The 20,217-nt window shown below is 32.1% G+C and overlaps 1 protein-coding gene across 5 annotated transcripts in view; it reads left to right on the top strand.

Moving 5' to 3' along the window:
* The window catches only part of LOC131065962 (probable leucine-rich repeat receptor-like serine/threonine-protein kinase At3g14840), a 128,067-nt gene that overhangs the window by 47,798 nt on the left and 60,052 nt on the right, over window positions 1–20,217 (top strand). For 2 of the 5 annotated variants that reach the window (XM_058000577.2, XM_058000576.2), the window contains exons 4-6: window positions 5,435–5,506; window positions 5,684–5,755; window positions 6,023–6,094. In XM_058000577.2, coding sequence (XP_057856560.1) covers window positions 5,435–5,506; window positions 5,684–5,755; window positions 6,023–6,094 — 216 coding nt within the window. Of the gene's footprint in view, window positions 1–5,434; window positions 5,507–5,683; window positions 5,756–6,022; window positions 6,095–12,394; window positions 13,780–20,217 lie in introns of those variants that run through there. The other 3 variants (XM_058000575.2, XM_059216503.1, XM_058000574.2) reach the window with 3 other exon arrangements.

Genomic DNA, 20,217 nt, shown 5'->3' with positions numbered 1-20,217 from the left:
AGGTCCAAAACAATATGCATACATATATGAAGGAATACACTTTTAAACACATAGCATCCAATTTCACATCATATCATGGATTGATCTCCTAATCAAAGAACAATAAAGATAGAATCCAATTACTTTTCCTAACAATTCATATGTGACCATTTACTCAATTGCAACATCATTGAAATCATATAAAGTGATCATCAATTAGGCATCCATACATGAATCATAGCATCATCAACATAAGTATTGAAATCAACATAATATGGGATATATCATATCCAATGATATCAAATCATCTATCAAATAGTCTCTAAATCCATAGTGCATCAAATTAATGTATCAAATGATAAGTCCATAGTGAAAATAAAGAAGTTCTATTGCAGGCTCGGGGTAGTGCCTCACATTATGCCCAATACCCTCACTTAAAATATTCTTCTAGGTATACTATGGATTCATGCCATACAAGCACTCTATTTTACACTTCACCACATCATAAAATTGATACATGACAATGAAATTTACACAATAAAGGCTAATACTAATCCTTATAAGGGTGTTAAAGAATAATCATGACGCATATAATTCTTTAATACTATCATCCCTTCTACAACACAATCTCCTATTGATGATGATTTATTAGAAAAAAATTGGGACCCCGTAGAAATATTACCCTTCGTTAAAAGAAAATAAAAAGTTTCTCAATCCATGTATGCAGCCTTGAAGGAGGCTCGTGTTTTATTTATCAAAAAATCTTCTAAATCCATTCTAAGTTCCTCTTCAAACATATGTCTTGATGATGATCGGGGCTCTTTAGAATTCAATCCAATTGAAACTAAGAGTGAACCCTCTCTTCCTAATATTTCAACACCCACATTTGATTATAATCATCGATACAATGGAGATGGTTTAGGATATATAGAGAGAAGTATTTAGGCCTATGAGAAATACACATCACACTTTTCTAAAGAATTCTTATACTTTCAACCTCCTCCTTTATCAGCATCCTCTCCCTTATTATCTAATACATCTATGTCTTCTTCTCTTAACTTTTCTTCTAAAAGGAGAGTACTATTCAACCTTCTTCAAGCCAAATTGATTACTCTCTTGGCCAAAATGAAGGAGAAAACATAAATAGAATCATGAAAATTATTCTTTTTAAATTGTGTATCCTAAATCCATGGCCATTCGACAAATGAATGCCAAGATTTAGAGTGTAAAATTCAACAATTCATCAATTTTGGTATTGTTCAAATGGTAAGTGATAATGAGTGGTAGTTTTGTCCTGTACCCTCTAAAAAACATTTATTTCTTTTGATGTTTCTCCTCACTATGTGACACTAGTAGCTTACCTTTTGGGGGCTCATTTGTATTCACGATGGTACAATTTCATGTACAATCATACTTGTATAGCAATATAATAGCCTAATTATTCTTCTCTCTACTCTTGGGGGGTTGGGGGGGGGGGGAGGGGGGATGCAAGTAGTTTTCAAACATTTCTCGTTCTTAACAATCCACTTTTCCTTTATTGAGTTGCACCTCTTGTTAAAAATTGCCTTTCTTGCATAGAATTTTTTGTCCTTAATGAGTATTTTCTCCTTTCTTGGAGGTGCGTATTCCTTGATTAGGAACTCTTCCTTGCTATAAAATGTATATCTTTTAAAATATCTCTTCTTGGTGGGAAAGTGGGAAATCCTTCATAAAAAATTCCCTCTCCTAGAAATTGGAAAGGTGTTTATCCGTGGTCTCCTTGTCCTTTTATTGTTTAAGTTGTTATCTTTATTAAATATTTATCTTTTTCAGAGGTAGATATCTTTAGGCAAAGATCTCTTCCTCCCCCATTGATAGTGGTGTATCCTTGATAAGGATCCCTTTACACAATATTTGTAAGATATTATTTTACAAATATACCTTCCCTGCTTAAAGAGTTATACCCTTTAATTGGTTTCTTCATAACTTGAAATGCATGATTTTTTGTTAAAGATATCTCCTTGGTGTTGAATATGTTTTATCCTTGGTTTGGATCTCTATATTCCTTAAGATATTAACATGGTAATATTTTGACATCTTAAGGGGGGAATATAAGGCCTCCTCATTACTTTTAGTAATTTATTGATATGTTTGATGCCACTATAATATCCATTGCAACGCCCATTTTGTAGTCATAATTTTAGATTATCTAACAAATGGAGATTTTTCTTTTCAATCTTCCTTAGTGCGAGTCAACTAGTATAAAATGCATTGATAGACCTATTGTACTCTCTCTTCTCTAACACAAATCACCAAACATAACATACCTTATTGCCCACTAGAATCTATGCCTCCTCCATGGACCCTTGTCTCATTAATTAATATATGTCCCTATCTTTCTGTAAGTTCACATGTGCTCTTCCAATAACATGTTGAGATATTAACAATTGAGACATTTTTTACGTCGATGTATGTTTAACTAGTTGAACTGGAACCTTTTCTTTTCTTTAGTACTAATGTTTTTTTCTATGTGTATATTTGAAGTTTATTGCATGAATTGATATGATCCTATGATTTGGGGCTTGATCATACCTCAAACTTAGTGTCAACCTATCCCTAGCTTGTGTTTCTCTCAATTTCTCTATTTCTTCATCTCTACTTTACCATTATTATGACTTTATGATCATAATCCTACTAAACTGGGGATAAAATATAGTGTCATAAATTATAACACCTTAGAATTTCACACTTCTTTTTGGGCCCTTTCTTTTGTGTGCTTGGAGCTTCTAGGCCATTTCTATCTTATTTTGGCCTTATCACATCCAAATTATCATCATATGCTCATGATGTGACTTGATCCAATGTCTTGGGCTTGTGCACTCTTGAACCACCCTTTGTTTTCCCTTTTCTAGGTGGAATGTGGCATGTAGCACTGTAGTCCTAGTGGACTAGGGAGCTTGGTGATATAGTCCCCCCAAAAGGTGCCCAAATTTTTGTGTTAGAGTGTTGGATCCCACCATTTGTGATCTAGTCCTAATATTTTCATATGACCATTGTAAGTTAACTTAAATGTGAAAATACCTTGAGAACCATATATAAAGGCATCATTTCTAATTTATTTACACATCTATAAATTTCACTTCAAGAGCATGAATTTCTTCATTCAAGAATACATATGAGTACAAGGAGCATAAAGCTACATCAAGATATCTTCAAAAGTATTTTTCGTGATGGATTTTATTATTATTTATCATGCTATTGAATAAATAATTGGAGGACATCTAAAGAGCATCACATTACCACCATTATCAATAAAAAGATATAATCTTGTCATTTCAACATTTCATTTTAGATCTATATTTTGCCCTAGGAAGGGTAAGCTCTATTCTAATAATTATTTTTTATAATGGAGATTAATTCAAACCTAGGTTTTAACTTAGGAAAACTGCTATATAGCACAACATTTTCCCTTTGTGTGTGAGCAGGTTACAAATCTAACAACAAAAAGTTATAGATTTGTGTAGAGAAAACTTACATAGAGTTCCCAATTTTTAATAGGTTAAAAAATCAAGACTAATTTGGTTAGCTCTACACTCTTATCATTTTTAGTTTTTTGTTTAGAGAGTGAGTTTCATAACCTCTCGATCTAACTTTTGAACCCTCAACTTGTAGGAAACCTATCAGGACAATGGCACCTACCTCCATAGTCTATATGTTTTAAGCCCACATTTGAGTGAGAGGTTCCTTTACACCTTCATTTTTAGAGATCAATACATATGAGTTGGCTTTTAGTTTTGTATCTATCTTTGTGTGCTAATTATTGTCAATTTCCTAGCATTTTACCTAGTCATTGTATCCATATGAAATCATATCAAATAGAAAAAGAGGAAATAATCATACTAACTTTCCTTTAGGACTAAAGTTGAATCTTGGTGGCTATTTCCTCTAATGAAATTTATATTAATTTGGAATCATAGTTTATGCATCTAGTTTAGGATCCCAATTCCCATCTTTTCAAACTACAATATTTTTCTTAAATGTAAGTGTACCATTTCACCAAAAAATCCTATAGATCACTTGTAGGAATGAAACTTGACCATGGTATCCATGATATCATAGAGGAAAAAATGGAAAGAGTATGGGTGGAATCATACAAGTAAGACCCTACCAATCTAGCTATCCTCATTTCTTCCCATTATGTATCATGTGCTAGTGATTGAGCTTCTACAAAGGGACATTATACCTTAACTCCACATGTGTACCAACATTGTTTGTTGTCATTGTGTGGCATTTAGTCTCTTGATAATACAAGATCACCATTAAAGAGACTGGGTTCTATGTTTTTCCACTTGTTCAAAGAATTACCAATGATGCAATCCATTTCAATGTTTGTCACAAAATTTTCCAAACTATGCACGCGGGAGTCCCTATAGAGATGCCCTTTGTAAGGTCTTCTAGTTGATCTAAGAGTATCCAAATTTGGCTCAATATCATGTTAATCTTCCAACTTGTTGTCTTCTTTCCATAATGGTATTGATACTAAGTATGTAATTTCCTTCCACTTACATCTTTTATAATTCCAAGGAAGACACATACTTGCAATCATAGAAGAAGTGCCTAAGCCTATTCTTCATTGTTTTTCCATTCATTAGTCCATTTAAAGCTACCCTAATTAGGACTGCTTTTTGATATCTTGATATGCAACCATCCATAAAGATTATCTAATTAAACCTACATGAACCATTGAAATTAAACCACCTTTTAAGTGATTCCCCCCAACTTATCCTCACCCTTGAATTCGATGATAATATTTTTCTCTTTTAATATATATCTATTTATATTATAAAATAATACTTTATAAATTTATTATATTTATGAGATTGTATTTGAAGATCTCATACCATGTATACTATAACTAAAATATATGATTGTATAAAACTACAAAAGATTGCGATCCCCATAAAAAATAACCACGTTATCAATCTGGGTAGAGTATCATTTTTATATGTGGGTAGAGGATACTTCCAATATCATGCTTAATAACCTGCCTTAGAAGCTAGGGTTTGATTAAATGTCTTAGCGATGCTTTTTATTATTTTTTAATTAAAAAAATTCATCGATTGGCTTGATAGAAGCTTATGAAAATTAATAAATAATACCTTGTAGTTCAACTTTTTTCTACTCTTGATTTTAAATTTATTTTTAAGTAAACAGAAGCAGTGATTAGAAATGCAAGATTGAGGTGCAACAGATCTTAAATTAATTGTTTTCAATTTTAATGTTAATTATCTAGAATTTAATCTAACCAAAAAAATAATTTGGTCTTTTAAGGACTATTGACACACTTTAATAATGTTTTTTTATTTCAGAAAGGTTATTAAAAAAATAACAATGAATTTAATAAATCTTCCTTTTTAGATATCATATTGATCATTAATGTGTAATATTTATAATTTAATGTTTGTTATTTTTACAGTGATTTCAGTGCCAATTATCTTAATGGATCAATACCCTTAGAATTGGGATCATTGCATCATTTACTAAATTTGTAAGTACCTACTTTATTAGTCTTAGATGAGATTTTTTTATAGTAAATTTTCTTATGATTTTTTCTTATAATACATAATTATTAAGGAAATATATAGGATTTTGAATGTATGCATGCACATTCTATATGTTCAATTTATATATTTTACTTTTGAATTTTTCTATATTTTTATTGTAGGTCACTTGGCATAAATCGTCTTTTAGGTCGCATTCCAAAAGAAATTGGAAATCTTGAGAGTTTGAAGAAATTGTAAGTTGATAGATTGTTCTCTTATATATATGTGTGTGGGTGTGTGTGCATTTGTTCTAAAGATAAATAAGATTGTGTAGATAAACATAAAATGATATAAGAAATTTAAAAATTAAATAGCTAGATTATTCAATGTTTGTGGAATTTAACTTTATACTTAAGTCATCTAAAAATAACCTTTATAAATAATCTTTCACCAATATTTTTTCTCTCAATAAATAGTCAATGATCATTTGATATCCATATCACTCCTTTTGTGTTGGATAGGGACTTATTTTCAAACAATCTATATGGACGACTACCAAAATCACTTGTAAATTTGACCAACCTTGAAATAATGTAAGTTTCCATGTAGCCTTTATTTTTGTGGAAAATAGTTTCTTCCAATTTTATTATAAGATTTATATTTTTAGGATAATATATGATAACAATATTAGAGGCTTTTTATTTATTTTTATAATTGTTTAATTTTAAATATTTTTTTGGGATGGTTTCCTATTTTGATCTTCAATTTCATGAACTCAATTGTGATTTTAAAGTTCAAATATATAATTTTATGATCATTGTTATTTACAATAATTATGCATACATTAAAATGTATTATCTTTATTTTTCTATATCATAATATTATTATAAGAATTTTATTTTTTTTACTTCATTAATTAAATATAGGTGTTGGTGTGTGTTTTGACACACTCAACTCATGTAAATGCTAGGTGCACCTCAATTTTTCCTAAATTGTAATCAACCTCCTAAAAAGATATCAATGACCCCAAGGTTTATATAACTCAGTCTCTATTTTATAAGATAAACTAATGATCATTATGTTGTTCAAATTCAAGGGATATGTGTTGGCTTACACTTTTGTTCAATTTGTTAGATCAATTATTTTAGATTTAATCATATGCTCAAACTAATTCAAAAGAGTAATTTCTTGTATGTATTATTGAAAAATTTTGGTTCAATATTTGGTTCACTTTTTTTTCATATTTTAAGATTCTTGTTTGGTGTTTTGTTTGGAAGTTATATATTTAAAATAATCCCGATCTAATTCAAAATTAAAAAAAAAAGTAAAAGATGATAAGGTTTTAAGAAAAAATTGGTTTGTTTGAATGGATAAAATTTTTAATAGGTTGAATAAAATAATTAATAAATCACTTTTTCCTATGTAGTATTATATTCAATAATCAACATAAAGAAAATTAAACATCCTAGAAATTTTAGAAACAAAAGATAATATAAACCATCATTATATCTTATATAGAAAGATATTAATGTATTTAGAGTCTTTTATAATCTCCATGTAAAATTATTCATCATTAAATGTAAGGGTTTTCTTTGGTCGTAGACATATATGTAGAAATTTAACCCTAAAATAATATACTTGTTGATTGAAGACTCAAATAGATAGAATAAGAGCATGTAAAAATAAGAGATTTTGTTATAGAATAAATCTTCTAATAATTTTACCACACAACAATATCCTATGTATAAATAAAGTTGCTTGAAACTATATCACATCACAATCTAACTACCCGAGCACTAGAATTGAACTATAGTAACATCAAAGTTTACAAACCATTTGATCCAATGGTTATAAATATTTGGGCATTAAATTTTGGTACAAGGAATTCTCCACCCTTGAAATCTACACACCTATGTTGAGCACACTAGAATGCTGACAAGGGGTGGGGAGGGGGGTTGAATCAACATCAACTAAAACTTAAGCATCCATCAACCATTTCAAATAGTAAATTAGATCTGATGAATGAAAAACCAAAAACAAGAATGCACCACATAAGAACACCAATATTTTTATGTACAGAAAACTCAAAGAGGGAAAAAAACCATGGTGAGAGTTAAATCATAATAGATAAATAGTTTTATAACTTTGTTTTAGGGCTACAACCCAAGAAAGAAACTACTCCCTAAAAAAGGACTTGCTAAAGAAGTTCTTTACTACTAAAGAAAGATACAAGGACCTGTTGAAGAGACACACTATCTTAAAGCAAGATACATAAAGATATCAATAATAAAAACATAACATGAACCATAGTTAAAGAAAAATATATCATATGTTGAAGTTGCGGTCCTCTTTTGTAGCACAATTACTCTTTCATACTAATTTTGCACATTTTGTGCTCAACTAATTTAGTACTAATTTATTCCATACAACACTAGGCTCACAAACCTTCATGAATTATTTATCCTTCTTTATGTTAGGAACTGAGAAGGACAACTGAGAGGGGGGGTGAGGGGGGTGAATCAGTTGTCAATAAATTACAACCCAAAACCAATTATTCCAACTTAAAACTTAGTACCGGTAAAACTAACTTAATGCCGGTTAAACAGATTAACATTTATAGCAGTACCGGTATAACTTAATGCATGAAACAAAAAGAGAAACAACATCCACAACACATGACACAAATATTTTGATGTGGAAACTCTGTAACGGAAAAAAACAAAGGTGGGAAACCTTACCCACAATCAGATGATACTATTGCAGATAGTAAGTGATTACAAATCGGGTCTGCACATGTAGAAAGGCCAACCGCCTAGAGCTCACTGCTCAAATACAAAATAGGAGTCACACTGACTACAATTGGATGATTAAATCCAATACAATGTACTGCTTCAATATAGCATTTGCAATGCTGGATTCAGTACTGGTTTAAGCTCTGACCATGAGTGCCAAACACCTTCATAACCTTTCCTTCAACCTTCAGATAATGTTTGCATGATTCGCACAAGGATCTGCTCTTATAATGATCTTCAATATTCGCATACACTCATACCTATATATCTATGATCTTCAAATAAGATCTTACAATTATTTATACAAAACCCTAAGACCTCTTCATTACGTCGGCTCATTGAAGATATTACAATTAAATCAATTACAAAATAAGTCTTGATGCGATACAATATGCCGGCTCAATAAATTTACACACTATCCAATCAATAAACCATTTCCAAAACGTGCCGTGCTGATTTGGAACATGATATCTTGTACCAGTGCATAACCTGGATCTATCTGACAGTAAAGGCAAATATTTGAAACCAATCAGACCAATAAGCAAAACACCAAATCCAAACATCCAATCCATGTCTTCGACATAACCAAATGATCTTCAGATGATAACAAGTCATCATCACTGTCGGCGAACCATATAACCTGCTGGTGTAGCATATACCGGTGACTATGCATAAGCCAATATCCATACTGAGACCACAATGTGCCGGTTCAACAATAAACCAATATAACCAGAGTGCCAAATCAATAATGTAGACCTCCAGAAAGATAAGTGTTGACATCAATGACAAAAACCAATGCAACACTTGATGAAGTCATCCATAATATGAACAATCTCCACCTTTGGCATTGATGGCAACACTAGATGGAATAACATCTAAGTGTCAAAAACAGAATACCAAATACCAACAATCTCCCAAAATAGATCAATCAAAGTTTTGTACCAAAAACAGAAACACTATAACCAAAATACATCTCTCCCCAATCTTCAAAGTACAACAATGTTTTTCCATAGACATCTCTCCCCCTTTGAAATCAAATGCCAAAGCAGTTAAGATTAAAAAAAATGAACATAGCATACAACTAACTACTCCCCCTAAGAAGTAGCTCTCCTCCATCAAAGCCGGAAAAAGATTTTTCTATTAGTCCCTGCCAGTTTGATGCCAATCTTCATCACTCGAGTCTCTGTCGGTGGGGAAATTAACCCAAGTTTCTCTCTAAGTATAATTAGTTGCTACTACAACATATTCTGCTTCTATTGTAGATAATGATGTTCAAGTCTGCTTCATGCTGATCCATGAAATTAACCTTCTGCCAAGAAAGAATGCTCCACCAGTGGTACTCTTTATGTCATCTACATCTCCTACCCAATTTGCATATGTATATGCACATAACTCAAAATTATCATTCTTAGGATACCATAAACCAAGATTTGTTGTGCCTTGTAGGTACCGAAAAACCCATTTTACTGCAGTTTCATGATTTTCTTTAGGATTTCTTTGAAATCTACATACAATACACACTGCATTCATTATATCAGGTCTGGTTTGTGTCAAATATAGTAATCCTCCAATCATAGATTTGTACCTTGTCAGATTTATAGGAGTTGAATCATCCTTTAATGTCAATTTATCAGTTGTAGTCATAGGAGTGCTTACCGGTTTGGAGTTTTCCATACCAAATTTCTTCAAAAGTTCCTTCAAGTATTTTGTTTGACATATGCATATACCTTTATCTGTTTGTGAAATTTGCAAACCTAGAAAAATTTTCATCTCTCTAGTCATAGATATTTAAAACTCTTCCTGCATCTTGTTAGCAAAGTCTTTACATAACTCTTCTTCACCTCCAAAAATGATATCATCCACAAATACTTCAATAACCAAAATTTCATCATTGGTAATTTTGTAATACAAATTACTGTCAGCATTACATTTAGTGTATCCAAGCTTTAAAAGATATTTATCCAGTCTAGCATACCAAGCTTTGGGAGCTTGCTTCAATCCATATAAAGCTTTCCTTAACCTGCAAACCATATCCTTATTATCTGTTATTGAAAATCCATCAGGTTGTTCAATGTAAACTTCCTCTTCGATCTCCATTAAAAAATGCACATTTTACATCCATCTGATAAACTTAATAGTTCTTGTGAGATGCAAATGCAAGAAATAGTCTAACTACTTCAATTCTGGCTACCGGTGCAAAATTTTTATTATAATCAATTCCTTCTTTGTGTGAATAACCTTTACAAACTAATATTTCTTTGTTTCTAATTACTTCACCATCTTCATTAAGTTTATTTCTAAATACCCATTTAGTTCCAATTACATTTTTGTCTTTAGGCTGGGGAACTAATGTCCAAGTATTATTTTTGTCAATCTATTCTAATTCATCTTCCATTGCTTTTATCCAATGTTTATCCTGACATGCTTCAATAACTGATGCTGGTTCAACTTGAGAAATTAAACATATCTCTTCATTTTCCAATCTTCCTCTAGTCATAACACCTTGATTTTTATTTCCAATTATTTGATTTTCTGAATGATTCAATCTTACATACCTAGGTTTATTTTGATTTCCACTTATAGGCTGTTGTTCTTCAATCATAGTTGAGTTTTCAAATGATGCCGGTGTGACTGATTCTTCACTCTGTTCTGGTGCAATCTATGTTAGTTCATTTATAATCATTTCAACTACCGATTCTACAAATCTTGATTCTCCTCTAAAATGTTCATCTATCTTCACATTAGTACTTTCAATGATTTTCTGCAATCTTTTATTATAACATCTATATGCCTTGCTTCTAGTTGAATAACCAAGAAATATTCCTTCATCACTTCTAGGATCAAATTTTCCAATAAACTCATCTCTCCTAATGTATCATTTGCTTCCAAATATTCTGAAGTATTTAAGAGTAGGAGTATGACCAAACCATAGTTCATAAGGGGTCTTACCAGTTTCACCTTTGATGTGAACTCTGTTGAAAGTATAAACCATTGTATTCACTGCTTCTCTCCAGTACACATGAGGTAGATTTTCTTCCATCATCATGGTTCTTGTTGCATCCAGTATAGTTCTATTCTTTCTTTCCACAACTCCATTCTGCTGGGGTGTCTAGGGTGCTAATAGTTGTCTTTTGATTCCATTCTCCTCACAGAATGCATTAAATTCCCTAGATGTAAATTCTCCTCCTTGATCAGATCTCAAACATTTTATTTTCTTGCCGGTTTCATTCTCTACAATTGCCTTGTATATCTTGAATCTCCCAAAAGCTTCTGATTTCTTCCTAAGAAAAGTAACCCAACACATTCTAGAATAGTCATCAATTATTAGCATAAAGTATCTATCACCCTAAAGACTTCTTGTTCTTGCTAGACCACATAAATCAGTATGAATTAAATCAAGAACATTATAAGTCTTGATTTGATACAATATGTCAGCTCAATACATTTCCAAAACGTGTCGTGCTGATCTAGAATAGAGTGAAGAATCAGTCACACCGACATCATCTGAAAACTCAATTGTGACTAAAGAACAACAACTTGTAAGTGGAAATCCAAATAAACCTAGGCATGTAAGATTGAATCATTCAGAAAATCAGATAATTGGAAATAAAAATCCAGGTGTTATGACTAGAGGAAGATTGAAAAATGAAGAGGTATGTTTAATTTCTCAAGTTGAACCAGCATCAGTTATTGAAGCATGTTAGGATAAACATTGGATAAAAGCAATGGAGGATGAATTAGAACAGACTGAAAAAAATAATTCTCGGACATTAGTTCCCCGACCTAAAGACAAAAATGTAATTGGAACTAAATGGGTATTTAGAAATAAACTTAATGAAGATGGTGAAGTAATAAAAAACAAAGCAAGATTAGTTTGTAAAGGTTATTCACAGAAAGAAGGAATTGATTATAATAAACTTTTGCATCGGTAGCTAGAATTGAAGCAGTTAGACTATTTCTTTCATTTGTAGCTCACAAGAACTATAAAGTTTATCAGATGGATGTAAAATGTGCATTTTTGAATGGAGATCTTGAAGAAGAAGTTTACATTGAATAACTTGATGGATTTTCATTAACAGATAATAAGGATATGGTTTGCAGGTTAAGGAAAGCTTTATATGGATTGAAGCAAGCTCCTAGATCTTGGTATGCTAGACTGGATAAATATCTTTTAAAGCTTGGATACACTAAAGGTAATGCTGACAGTAATTTGTATTACAAAATTACCAATGATGACATTTTGGTTATTGAAGTATTTGTGGATGATATAATTTTTGGAGGTGAAGAAGAGTTATGTAAAGACTTTGCTACCAAGATGCATGAAGAGTTTGAAATGTCTATGATTTGAGAGATAAAATTTTTTCTAGGTTTGTAGATTTCACAAACAGATAAAGGTATATTCATATGTCAAACAAAATACTTGAAGGAACTTTTGAAGAAATTTGGTATGGAAAACTCCAAACCGGTAAGCACTCCTATGACTACAACTGATAAATTGACATTAAAGGATGATTCAACTCCTATAAATCCAACAAGGTACAAATCTATGATTGGACGATTACTGTATTTGACACAAACCAGACTTGATATAATGAATGCAGTGTGTATTGTATCTAGATTTAAAATCAATCCTAAAGAAAATTACGAAACTGTAGTAAAAAGGGTTTTTCGGTTGCTACAAGGCATAACAAATCTTGGTTTATGGTATCCTAAGAATGACAATTTTTAGTTATGTGTATATATAGATGCAAATTGGGTAGGAGATGTAGATGACATAAAGAGTACCACTGGTGGAGCATTCTTTCTTGGCAGAAGGTTAATTTCATGAATCAGCAAGAAGCAGACTTGTACATCATTATCTACAGCAGAAGCAGAATATGTTGTAGTAGCAACTAATTATACTCAGAGAGAAACTTTGGGTAATTTCCCCATCGGAAAAGACTCAAGTGATGAAGATTGGCATCAAATCGGCAGGGACTAACAGAAAAATCTTTTTCCAGCTTTGATGGAGGAGAGCTACTTCTCAGGGGGAGTAGTTAGTTGTATGTTATGTTCAGAATTTTTTTAATCTTAACTGCTTTGGCATTTGATGTCAAAGGGGGAGAGATGTCTATGGAATAATATTGTTGTACTTTGAAGATTGGGGAGATATGTATTTTTGTTATGTTTTTTTTGTTTTTGGTACATAACTTTGGTTGATCTATTTTGGGAGATTGTTGGTATTTGGCATTCTATATTTGGCACTTAGATGTTTTTCCATCTAGTGTTGCCATTAATGCCAAAGTGGGAGATTGTTGGTATTATGGATGACTTTGTCATGTGTTGCATTGGTTTTTCCATTGATGTCAACACTTATCTTTCTGGAGGTCTACATTGTTGATTTGGTACTCTAGTTATATTGGTTTATTGTTGAACTGGCACATTATGGTCTCGGTATGGATATTGGCTTATGCATAGTCACCGGTATATGCTACACCGGCAGGTTATATAGTTCACCGACATTGATGATGACTTGTTATCATCTAGAGATCATTTGGTTATGTCGAAGACATGGATTGGATGTTTGGATTTTGTGTTTTTCTTATTGGTCTGATGGGATTCACATATTTGTCTTTATCGGCAGATAGGTCCAAGTTATGCACCGATACAAGATATCATGTTCTAGATCAGTACGACACATTTTGGAAATGGTTTATTGATTGGATAATGTGTAAATGTATTGAGCCGACATATTGTATCACATCAAGACTTATTTTGTAATTAATTTAATTGTAATATCTTTAATAAGCCGACCTAATGAAGAGGTCTTAGGGTTTTGTATAAATAATTGTAAGATATTATTTGAAGATCATAGATATATAGATATGAGTGTATGAGAATATTGAAGATCATTGTAAGAGCAAATCCTTGTGTGAATCACGCAGACATTATCTGAAGGTTGAAGGAAAGGTTATGAAGGTGTTTGGCACTCATGGTCAGAGCTTAAACCAGTACTAAATCTAGCATTGCAAATGCTATATTGAAGTAGTACATTGTATTGGATTTAATCATCCAATTGTAGTCAGTGTGACTCCTATTTTGTGATTGAGAAGTGAGCTCTAGGCAGTTGGCCTTTCTGCATTTGCAGATCCCATTTGTAATCACTTACTATTTGTAGTAGTATCATTTGATTATGGGTAAGGTTTCCTACCATGGTTTTTCCCCTCACAGGGTTTCCATGTCAAAATCTTTTTGTCATGTGTTGTGGATGTTGTTTCTCTTTTTGTTTCATTCATTAAGTTATACCGGTACTGCTATAGCTGTTAATGTGTTTAACTGACATTAAGTTTGTTTTACCGGTACTAAGCTTCAAGTTGGAATAATTGGTTTTGGGTTGCAATTTATTGACAACTGATTGACCCCCCTTCTCAGTTGTCCTTCCCGGTTCCTAACAATACATCAATTTGGTTGGTACCAATAGGACCTATAGTAGAAATGTGTAGCACCAAATAGGTAGGCCTCAAACCATTAGAAAATGACAAAATTAAATAACTAGATCATGATAAGAGAACAACTAGTCCCAACACACTCTTAACATTTGGCACATTTGATACACAACTCAAAATATCATCCACAATACTTCAACAATTATGATTAGGATGATCCAAGCATATAACCCATTACCAATCGGCCTCAACATATTTTAGTGAGTTAACTAAGACACATTACATTGATAAATTATATTGTGGAGAATAGACCCTTGTAAATTTTTCTACACAAATGAGTATAACGTGAAATCAAGTCAGTAGATACCTTGTACATCGATGACCTTGACTCCAAAATCACATAACTAGATAAGATAACATAGTAGAATGTAAACCAAAATACCAACATCCAAAAATAGGAAAATCCATTGTTCAAAACTTAAACAAATTTCTTCAATAGCATAGGTATGAAGTCATTCTCAAATATCAACCAACTACCCTCTTGATCATGTAAGAACCAAAAAATGCATCCCACAACTAAATGATAGAACATAATTAACAATGTGTTACCATATGCATACCAATCATCCAGATAGATGTTCTGTTATAGATACATTTGATGATCTTCTGGATTACCACCAATCATGTTGATCACATATCAAAATATATCTTCCAAATGTCAACCCATCACACATCATTTGTTTTACCAGTGTCCAAAAGTTGATATTAGTGATAACATATATTGAGTTTACATCAATGACAAAACCATGCTACACATATTGCCAAAAATCTTCCCCTTTGTCATTGGTGGCAACACACATATTTATCTACAAAACTTTTCTTCCTTTACCTACACATACTCCCTTTGATAAGATAAACAGTTGTACATTCTCTACCCCTTTGACACCAAGGATAAAAGGTATATTGTCTCTAACTTATAACATACAAAAATTACTACAGATACTCCACCTAACTATGTGTACTTGTTAAATAGAATATCCCCTTACATGGAGTTGGGCTCAAAAACTGATACTATATACATGAAATTTTCAAAAGAACCAAAAAAGGCACCACAATCCTCTACATAGCTGCACAAACATTAAATTTTCTCATCTATAAAATGTAAACTCCCTTAGAGGTTACTACACCCTTATGAAATACCTTTATATAGGCATGAGTTTCATCCCAATTTACCTTTGCTAAGGAAACAATTTGGGTTTGACATTCAAACTATATATACAAATCTTTGGCCACATCCACTTTGCCAAGTACTTTCATCTTTTGATTTACATTCTCTACTTCACCTAAGACTTCAAACATGTAAGCCAACCTAAAATTTAATGCTTCTCTTAGGAATCTATATTGCTTCTTTATCTATTATTTTTGGTCATGTAGAAAGGATAGCTACAAATGAAGGCTTTCCACATAAAACCTAGTGGAACATCCTTGTCCTTTGTCAAATCATATCCTTTGGCCAAATGAGAAATCTATGATTTGATAGAGTCAATCTAACTTTTAATGCTCTTATTTCAATTAGGCCACCTCAAACAAAATTGGTAGAGGTAAGTTGCCTCATCAATGCAGTCCTTGAAATCCTTTATTCTTTCCTATAATTTGTTGTGTACATTGGCTAGAAAATAAAATATTTCATCCATCCTTTTGTCATTAAAATTCCTTAGGGTTTATTACTCTTCTTTCTACTCAACATGAGATGAATAATCCTTAAAATAATTCATTAGTAAATTCAATTTCTATTTGGAGCTAAAGAAGTATCAATATACACTTCTAATAAGCCCTCGTATATTACTTTCATTACATCATCAATTAGGCTTGTCTTCTTCACATATTCTTGTAGTATCTCTTTTATTGATGAGGCATGTAGGATATACCCAAGCTATAAATTATGAGGGGTTAAAATATATGACAAGTCAACCTGCCCCTCATGTATTTTAATCTATAATAAGTGTGGTGTCAACATAGGCTCAAAATGCATCTGTAGACCTAATAGGTCATTGAAGGAACCAGAGGAAGATAATTCACTAATTTTTTATCTATTGGAGGAAGCATCTTCCTCCACATTTATCTTCTCTGCCACATCTTGAAATTTCTCAAGATTACCCTTTTCTTTCTCTTCTTCTCCTCCATTATTCTCTACATTTTCCTCTATAACAACATTTCCTACATTCTTGGGAAAGTTTTTCCCTACATTCTAACTTGTATTTCTCAAAGGAGGGAAATTCACTTCACTTCCTTGTACACTTGCATCAAACTTCTATGGAGGAGAATTTTCTTTATCCTTTTTCGCACCATCATCATTCTCATCACCACCCAAATAAAGATAAAATATTGATACATCAATCTCTCATGTTCATCTAAAATGAGGTCAATTGGAGGAAATTGCTCCTTACCGATCATTTTGGTCTTCTTCATCTCCTCAAGAATATTGGTGGTCTCCTCTTCGTATCTATCTCCATCCTTTCTATCTTATTCTTGGCCATCTCCATTAGGGTACTTACCCTTGTATTGGTATGAAATTCTTCTACATGAATTTGTGAGAACATAACTCTTTCTTCATGAGTCAAGGAAGCACCATCTTTGTCTAAAGCTTGTTGCCTATTCTTAGCTTCTTTCAATATTGTTTCTTGTCTTTTAGCACCCAAAAAAATTGCAAGACTTTCTATAAGTTGGCCAATAATTTTATTCAAATCCATGTTATAGGTCATCATTTATTTGACTATGGCCTATTCAATTATCGTCTTGTCCACTAGAGATGCCTTAGAATAATTTTTTGCCATTTCTTTTAAGTCCCCACTTTGTGTAATGACATTGAAGGTTGCCTCAAGTTGTAGAGGCTCATGTTTATGTATTTCTAGAGAATCCTTCTTATTTTTCTTTTCTCTCCCTTTTTCCTTATCATTGGGGTGCCTTCCTCTTATTTCTCTATCTATCTTGTTCTATTTTTTCTCTCTAGTTTTATAGATTATTTTTTTTCTTCCTTATCACTTTCAACATTTATCAGTTTGATATTTTTCCTCTTAACATGCTACTTGGGTCTTTGTTTATTTTTCCTAGCAGGAGCCTCAAACTATTTTGGAACCGTAGTAGTAGACCATTTTCTGCTAGGAGTTTGTGTAGGTCTAAAAGTCTTGATAGTTGTAATAGTGATAGTGATAGGCCTAGCTAATCTCCTACATTCTTTTGGAGACTATGGGGCATCAACAGGAGCTTGACATGCCTCAGTATTATTGTTAGATAGAATTCCTAACATCCTCTCCATCCCTACCTTAGTTTTCTCAAATGTCTCATCTATCTTCTTACTCATTATCTTTCTAGTGATTTCCTTGTATGCCCCAAATCTCTCAACATTGGGATCCTTGGGCTTGCTCACAAAAAAATCATCATAGGTAGTTCATTTAGGTCTACAAACCTCATAATGCAATTTTGAAATCAATGAAGCTCTAGGCTCAATAGCCTCCATATAGAATTTTTTTTTATCTACCGAAAATGTAATCACATCCATATATATTTCAACAACTTAAGTAGGTATCCTATATCTCTCCTACATCTCACTCTAGAAATTTTTGAATATCCCAAAATGTAGCATCACAAGATTTGTTATTCAAATAGCTATGCATATGGTTACCAATCTATTCTACAATAGAAATATCCCTCCTCCAGATCACATTTTTAATACCAATCAATTCCTTCATAAAATAAATCATTAGACAAATAATAAGATATCCATACTAGAATTTGTATTTTTACTCTTTGATCTTGTGCAAATTCTCCATCAGCTACTGGTGCAGTAGCCCACAGAGATCAAATTGTTTCCCTTCCTTGACCATCTAATATGGGGTTTGTATTGCAGTTGTATTTGTAGAGCCCTTTCTATTAGTGAAGTAAATATTATAAGCAATGCCCATGGTGGCATAACAAACTCTAAGATCGATAGTGTCATCTACTATCAAGACTCTTATTAAAATTTTCTCCAGTAAGTCTAATCACTTCATCATTTTTCGTAGACTTCAATATGAGTTCTTCTCCAATGGAGAACAACCCAGTGACCTCTCTTATGGATTCTTTTGTGGTCATATAGGTTTGACGCATCCAAAATAATTCCTCATGAATTAAGATTTAGAAAATCCTGATCTATTATTCTTCATAAAACATGGTAAAGTTGTTCTACAGATCTAATTTATTTTCTTCCACACTAGTATATTATGACTTCAACATTAAATTGGCATCCAAATTTTATCATTACTAACATCTTTCATCTTTAGATGATTATATTCATTAAGGGGTGCATGGATGTATATATAGATATCCTCAATATGAATCACATATACAAGAACATGGGAGAATGCTCTATATTTGTTCCTCATGGAACAAATGTAGGAATATTTCTTGAACACTGGCCTAGGATTCTCTACAACATCTATAACCCTAGGTGTATCCATTTCAACTTTTTGAAGCTTAGGGTTGTAAAAAAAACTTGAAAATACCTAAAACTTTGTCAATTAGGGTTTTCATGTATCATCACTTTGAGAATCTTATTTATTCTTCATCTCCTCGTCACTTTAGAATGCATAAATTGAGATAAGAATTACTATGTGCTGTTTAAATATCCTCCCACCTTTCCTAGAAAATCCACATTAAATAATCATAGGATTCATTAGCTTTTAACCACTATATCATATCAACACTATAAAACACAACAAAAATTTGCAAAGAAAGTATGTCTTTTGGAAAATTGACCAAATGACTCAATAACACTATTCAAACATATACATATCACCATTAACTAGTATAATGTGGATTTCGGTATCATTTCTTCATGAGGGAGGAGGATGCCTACAAATTTAACTCCTTCTAAACCAATACCTTTTCTTTTAGTTTCTAGAAGAACCATCTACACCACCCTATGGTACATATCCATCCTTCACTTAATTTTCTTCCTTATTCCAAATTTTGTTCATTCCCTTCGTCATCTAGATTGAATCAACCTCTTTCTATGAAGCATAAGGTCTAATATTCTTTCCTTATTAGAACTTGACAGTATGTCTTGATTTGTTATGTTATAGCATGTAGGACCATGTTTCAAACCATTTCTACTTCTTCTAAATTTATATCTACACTCAACAATCTTGTAGCCAAACTTGTTACATGTGTTACAATAACCATAAAACTATTGAGCAGTCATAGCATTGTTCATATTCATGAATCATTCCCCATCACTCTACTTTTGCATTCATTAGTTTTATCACTAATTTTTTTGCAAGTATAGCACTGATCATGAAATGGTTGAGAGTTCATAGTATTGTACCTTGTATGCCTACATGAAATCATGCTCATTCTATTCCTACATTCAATAGCATTATGTCCAATCTTATTGCAATAAAAGTAATTACCATTGAAATATTAAGAGTACTTGGTTTGAGTAGTTTGATTAAGAGCTAACCT

Source organism: Cryptomeria japonica, chromosome 2 (assembly GCF_030272615.1).
Source record: "Cryptomeria japonica chromosome 2, Sugi_1.0, whole genome shotgun sequence".
NCBI lineage: Eukaryota > Viridiplantae > Streptophyta > Pinopsida > Cupressales > Cupressaceae > Cryptomeria > Cryptomeria japonica.
The sequence above is the reverse complement of the archived record's forward strand: the minus strand, read 5'-3'. Positions and strand labels throughout refer to the sequence as shown.